General features: G+C 44.0%; 2 protein-coding genes across 2 annotated transcripts; both read right to left on the bottom strand.

Moving 5' to 3' along the window:
* Window positions 1–22: 22 nt before the first annotated feature.
* Window positions 23–1,731, bottom strand: LOC121624817 (dual specificity phosphatase 29-like). Its single transcript, XM_041962736.1, has 4 exons — window positions 1,644–1,731; window positions 1,288–1,507; window positions 990–1,213; window positions 23–408 (listed from the first exon to the last, which is right to left on the bottom strand). The coding sequence occupies exons 2-4, from the start codon at window positions 1,467–1,469 to the stop codon at window positions 194–196; spliced, it is 621 nt and encodes a 206-aa protein (XP_041818670.1). The 5' UTR covers window positions 1,470–1,507; window positions 1,644–1,731; the 3' UTR covers window positions 23–193.
* Window positions 1,732–3,504: 1,773 nt separating this feature from the next.
* LOC121624820 (dual specificity phosphatase 29-like) lies at window positions 3,505–5,397 on the bottom strand. The gene is made up of 3 exons (XM_041962738.1): window positions 5,270–5,397; window positions 4,839–5,056; window positions 3,505–4,214 (listed from the first exon to the last, which is right to left on the bottom strand). Exons 1-3 carry the CDS (start codon window positions 5,395–5,397, stop codon window positions 3,991–3,993), a joined length of 570 nt encoding a protein of 189 aa, XP_041818672.1. The 3' UTR covers window positions 3,505–3,990.
* Window positions 5,398–6,582: the final 1,185 nt, after the last annotated feature.

The raw sequence follows: 6,582 nt of genomic DNA, 5'->3' as shown, positions 1-6,582 counted from the left end.
GTGTTCAAATGCAGTGTAATTTTCATGGACAGCATTCATTTTAGACATGTAGAATGACATGAGACTTGGAGTTATGTCACACCACTTGGGACTTGACTGGGACTTGTCTTAGTTCACTTGAGACTCAACTTGAGTTGGTCTCCATTGACTTGAGGCTCGACCTGAGGCTCAACTTGCCGCACGAGTCGTTCAATCAGCTCTGCTCTGTCGACTCTTCCCTTTTCTCCAGGAGGTGCATGTCCAGCTCCCTTAGCTGCTTCAGGAAGCCCCAGTTGGGGATGATCCGCCTGCGTTTTTTCACGTGCTCGATGGCGTCGACCACCGTCATGTTCTCACAGATCATAAGGTAGGCGAGGAAGAGCGTGGCAGACCGACTCCTTCCCATCACACAGTGCACCAGCAGTTTATCTGGAGAACCACACAATCATGGAAAAGCTTCATAACACGCTTTAACCCAAACCACAAAAAAAATATTTTTCACTTTCCTAGAAGTGGTATCTAACCATGCAGAAAGTTTTGGCTCAGGGATACCCATGACTGAGATTTCTGCCACCAGATTTAATTTGTGGTCCTCGAAGAATAGAACGTTTCCCGAAACAATGTCTTGGATGATCCACAGACCTCACAGTCCCTTTAAAGATCATGATGGTGAGTTTTTCATTTTTTTGATCTTCAGAAATTAAAACTCCCTCATGCCAGGAGAGGGTGGTGGCTGATGTTACAGGGGCGAATATCTCAAAAATCTGGCGCCTACAACCAAACCTTTTTTGCCACCGACCCAGTACGATGAATTAAATTTCAACTGTGGTTCTCAAAGGATTGAAAAGACTTCAGTGTTTTTGAGGATCGCAAATGATCATCACACTGCACACTCGGGTGGCAGTACACGTGAACGTCTCAAGTCACAAGTACTAAAACAAACATCAAGATTCCACTAAATCCTTTATGCGATGTGGCTGAAATGACCCTTTAACTACGTGTTGTCTTACTGTGAGGATTGCGCAGTGTTTCTTCTATAAACCCGGCCGCAGAGAAGAAATACTGGCTGAGGTCAAAGGTTGCCACGTCTTCTGCCACCACGCCATAGTAGACAATGTCCATGTTGCTGTAGTAACCAGCTCCGGTGTCTACGTTGTTCCACGTCCCCTCTGCCGCATTCAAGATGTGCGTAATCCCCAACCTCTTCAGATTATACTTGTCCTTTGCAGTCTGCCTGCAAGAAGCCAGTGTGAACATTATTTTAATCCACTGTCGTTTTATTCAGTTTGGTAATACTTTTTTACTTACTCGTCCCCGATGTAGACATTAGGCCAGACCTCGTTGACATGAGTATAAGCCACACTCCCACGGTTGAGGATTTTCTCCAGCTCATAGCCCCCAGGTGTGACATATTCATCCACTGGACTGGATTCCTCTGCTGCCTTTGTAACATTTATCTTGGTGCCAGTCTTTGACTTGTGAGAAGCCATTTTCTCACTGTGGCTTCCTTTCACACATGATTTATTAGCTTAAGGGCAAAAAAGAAATACCACACTCGCTTTTTCTTTCCCCCCCTTCCACTTTTTTCCCTCTGCACTCATGAAAAAGTACGGCTTTGCTTTTCGTTTTGTTTTGTTTTCACATGCATCTCCAACACCACTCACCGGGAGTCTGAAGTCGTCCGTCTTCCTGCTTGAAAATTTCGTTTTCATCATTCTGGCAGCTTGTTGTGAAGCAGTCCTTAAAGGCAGAACACGGTGAGGTTTAATTCTGGCAGGCTCAAGTCGGGGCACAGATTGTATAACCGCTCTGTGACGGGCATCAAATGCGGAGGATATTTTTAGGGCTGTGATGTGGCTGGCCCCTGACCTTAGCTGCCGCGTTCCTCGCCTGTGGGGAAAACTTCCACCCAGCCAGTCCCTGCCATCCACTTCTAAACACACAACTTTAATCTCCGCTGCTGGCAGGAAGCCGTGCTTATCCAAACTTTGCACTTGCCAAAGGATGCCCATATTCACTGGAGTGAACAGGACACTCGGAGCTTTTGCTCAGCCGTATGAGCGAATCCTTGAAATTGTGTCAGTCTCTCTTAGCCTTTCTGCACATCTTCAGACGCTGGGAGAAACCGTGTAAGCGCTGCCTCACAACACCCGTTAAGGATGTTCTGCATTTTCTGGAGCCTCTCCGGGGCCAAAAGAGAGCTGAAATGTGTCAGACTGTTAGACAGATGAGGTTTTTCACAGGATGGCACATGTCTTTGATTCCCCGTTATATGATATGCATGGTCCATTCAGTGATCTAAATGCAAGCCCCCAAAGTGAGAGTGTGATGATGACTGTGTTGCAGAATGGCTGGATGAAGCTGCTAACATGTCAGACAGAGTTTTCACACCATCAGACTCCTTTATTTTTCCCTCATATCTTCATACTCTGCCATCATTCATTCTGACAGTGAAATCATTAAACCTGTGATATCCAATTCCTTTTATTTTGACAGCATCTCTCTCCCTCTTTCTCCCAGTGTGCTCTGGAGAGCATCTCTTATTAAGATGGCTTCAGCGTTTCATCTCTTTTCAAAGTCTGACCTGAATCTGTATACACACACTCAGAACCATGCTGGCATATTTTTATCATCTTGTATCAAGCCTCTTTAGACATCACAGTTTTAACTGTACGACGGCGGATCGCAGCAGTTAAGACACAGTATTTTGAGAAATGTGAATATATAAGTGGAGCATTGTTTATTTATAGGAATACGCTGTCTTCGTGTTGTTCGAGTGCAGCAGGGGTTTTGGCAGTTGTGCTACATTTGTTTTAATGGCCCCTGTGAAGCGCATTGATTGTGCTGTGTATTTGACATAAGCTTAAAGGGCCACACCAGCGTGTCTGTATGTTTCAGCTCCTTGACTGCAAATCATGCACACTTCACATTATTGCTGTTTTTAAATGTTTCCGGTGCATTCCTTCTGACACTGCAGACAGCCTCTGGTTTCAGATTTCATTTCTGGTTAAAACCACTTCACGACAGAGCTCTTTAGAATTTTCTAATTCAAGTCAAGCCACGGGTCAATCAAGACAAGTCCTAGCCAAGTCAGAAGTCCAGGTCCACGTCTAGACACAAGTTCTTTTAGGCGAGTCAGAGTAAGGTCAAAAGCAAAACAGGTCAGAGTCAAGTCTCAAATAATACAAGTCCAAACCATGTGCAAAGTTTTTTATGACAAGTCCAAATTATGTCAAGTAATTTGAAACAAGTCCCAGTCAAGACAAGTAATTGAAGACTAGTTCCAGTCAAGTCACAACTTATAAAAGACAAGTGCTAGCCAAGTCTGAGGTCCAGCGCAGAAAGTCCTAAGACTCGCCCAAGGCAAGTCATTCAAGACAAGTCAAGGCAAGTTCAAGTAGTGTCTTAAGTAATCTGAAACAAGCCCAAGTCAAGACAAGAGTAACTTTAGACAAGTCCAAGTTGAGTCACGAGTAAATCAAGACAAGTCAAAGTCGTGTCTCAAATAATGCAAGACGAGTCCAACTCATGTCTTAAGCAATTTGAGACAAGTCCAACTTAAGACACAAGTAATTCAAGACTAGTTGAAGTCAAGTCACAAGTAACTTGAGATGAGTCCAAGCCAGGATACAAGTCATTCCCGACAAGTCTAAAGTCTAAAGTGACACAGCATTTGAACGTTTTCCTCCTCTACACACGGCTGAGATAAATTCCTTTCAAGCACAGCCACAATATTAAAATGCAGATATTCAAGCTGTGTGACTGCGTGAGGCCTGTTGTTTATCTTCAGCAGAACATCTCAAGTCAGTCAGGTCTCACAGCGAAGCGAAAGTCAACTATCAAGTCCTCATTTCTGTTCGTCAGGCTCATGTTTGAAGTCAGCCCTCATTAACAGGCTCAGGAAACATGCTTTAGTTTTCTAATCTACAGAGAATATCAAGTCTGCTTTTCTTTTTGTCAGTTATATTATTGTTATGCAAAGTTAGTGCGATAGTCCTCGTTGGAGGGAATTCACCCCCAGTGCTCTATTTCTCCATGTCTCTTCCTCTGCAGGGCCAAGGAAGAGTCCAGGTGACAGAGCTGATCCAGAAAGCCGACATTTGGAAGAATGTTCCTGCGCCCGCAGACGGCCTCCACAGCCTCCACGACGGTGAGTCTCTCTTTGATCATGAGGAAGGCCAGAACCAGAGCGGCCGAGCGGCTGATTCCTCGCGCACAGTGGACGAGCACCTTACCTGCTCGGACAAGAGGAAGGGTCGCGTTAAAAATCAGCTCCGTCTGTACAAGGCCTGCCATCTGTAGCTTATACAGCTAAATAACTGTCAGGATGTTAGTGTTTCCTCCTATAAGACAGCTAGATTTCATAAACTCAATATAACAAAGCTGGGATGAAAACAAACTGATAAGACTACAAATACAAATTATATATTCATTCCTCCTTTAATTGTTCTTCTTATAGATTTTGGTGCAAAATGCAAAAATAGATTATCTTATATAAACAAATACAATTCAAATACAATTAAGTTAAAGAAATTTAAATAAAATGGCTGAATCATGAAAATAAAGAGCAAAGTCTGGAGTCTCCAAAGGCTTCAGTTGGCCATAAACCCCAATTAAAACTCACTTTTTACGGCGGTTTAGCTTTAATGGATAATATTAATTTTAACTAAGCAATAAAATGTGCATTTTTTTGGTCATCATTTTTCAGACCTAGTTCATATTTCAGTCAAATTTTCAGCTTTAACCACTCATCTTGTCTCATTTTTATACCACAGTGTACTCTGCGATGCTGTGCAGTATTATTACACCCCAGGCCCAGCGTGTGCCTTTTGTTTTCTGCGGCTCAAACGGGTTCGTACCTTCCTGACTCAGAGCGCCATCAATGAAATCAGCCGTCTCGGCGAAGAACGGGCGCAAGTCGAAATCCTTGCGGTCTGGTGCCTCGACCCCATGATACTGTATGTTGGTGTCTTTGTAGAACCGTGGCCCGGTGTCAATGTGCTGGGGGCCATCTGCAGCATTCACCACATGTGTTATCCCCAGATCCGCCAACAGGGGTTTGCGCTGAGCCGTCGCCCTGTGAACGACACAAGAGGTGACGCGAGGAACGCAGTGGATTCCTCTCACCAGCTCTGTGAGCATGTGTGTGAAAATGCATCACTTGTGACTCAAACGTACGGATTTCATATTTATCCAATCAGTTGGCCAAACAGAGGACTTGTTTGTGGCGACAGTTTCTCAATCGGATCAGCATATTGCAGCGGGGCCCTGAAGTGAGAATGTCACTTACGCGTCTCCGATGTAGAGGTTGGGCCAGACCTCGTTGACAGCTCCGGTGGGGCGTCTGTTCTTCAGCAGAAGGCCGAGCAGATCGCAGGTGGGCGGTGTTTGATACTCTGGCTCCTCCTCTGGGCTCATGTCTTTTCACTTTGGTGTTGTCGTATAATTATCACAAATTATATTCAACTCAGCACGTAGACAGCTGTTAGATAAATTCCTCAAATGCTTGCTGTTCCTGGGTGGCAAACTCGAGAAGTTATCGCTGCTCTCCTGCTAGTTTCTCCTCCTGAAGGAAAAGGAGCTGCAGTCAACTCTAACCTTATTAGTACAGTTTGCTCTGTTTTCCATCTGAGCAGAGAATCAGTGTTGTTTCGAGGCTGCGCCCCCCTGGAATGAGACAGCTGAAGATGCCAGAGTCTGGGTGGACTATTTATTCCTCAGACGAGTGTGACAGAAGCCAGGCTGCCCGTGTGGTGACAACTTCAACTCGGCTACTCCGCAGCCACAGCAGTGTTTACAGTTGTAATGGTGGAAGTGATTCAAAGCATGGTGAGGAATTACTGTCAGGTTGCCACATGGAGTCCATCGAAACCGCTCCACCTATTAATTTGTAATATAGAGAATTTAAAGGATAATGCTGCTGTTTTTTTACCTTTTCAATTTTAACAAGAAATCATCTAAAGAGACTAACAACAAAGAATTTATTTTAGTTGCATGAATTCAGCCACTGCATAACATTACCATACAAAAACTATGAGAAGCACAGAAAACATTTTATATTTGGTGAAATATTTTGTCATTATGATGGACGTGCGTGTGGACGCTGTACTTAATTCTGAAACCACTCAGACACATTTCAGATTTTTGGAGAGTAACCCCAAGTCAGACAAACATCACTGCAAGAGGAGTAAACATTGTTTGATGACAATCTCACCTTGAGGTTCATTTAGTAGTTGCTCCTTTTGTACCCAATCATGATGCTATCACCTGTTACCAATCAACCTGTTTACCTGTGGAATGATCCAAACAGGTGTTTTTAGAGCGTTCCTCAACTTTCCCAGTCTTTAGTTGCTCCTGTCCCACTTTCTTTGAAACGTGTTGCTGCATCAAATTCAGAATCAGCAGATATTTACAAAAATCACTGAAGTTGAACATTAGATATATTGTCTTTGTACTGTTTTTATTTGAGTGAATGTCAAACAGGATCAGCAAAGCGGCACATTCTGTTAGCATCCCGACTTTATTGGAATCAGGTTGTAGCGTGCAGAAATGAAAGTGGTATCCTCTCATTTATCTCGCAGCAGGAAAGCCAGTGAGTGCAGA

The sequence above is a fragment of the Chelmon rostratus genome, chromosome 21, assembly GCF_017976325.1.
Source record: "Chelmon rostratus isolate fCheRos1 chromosome 21, fCheRos1.pri, whole genome shotgun sequence".
Lineage (NCBI taxonomy): Eukaryota > Metazoa > Chordata > Actinopteri > Chaetodontiformes > Chaetodontidae > Chelmon > Chelmon rostratus.
Note: the sequence above shows the minus strand (reverse complement) of the source record. Positions and strands in the feature narration are given on the sequence as shown.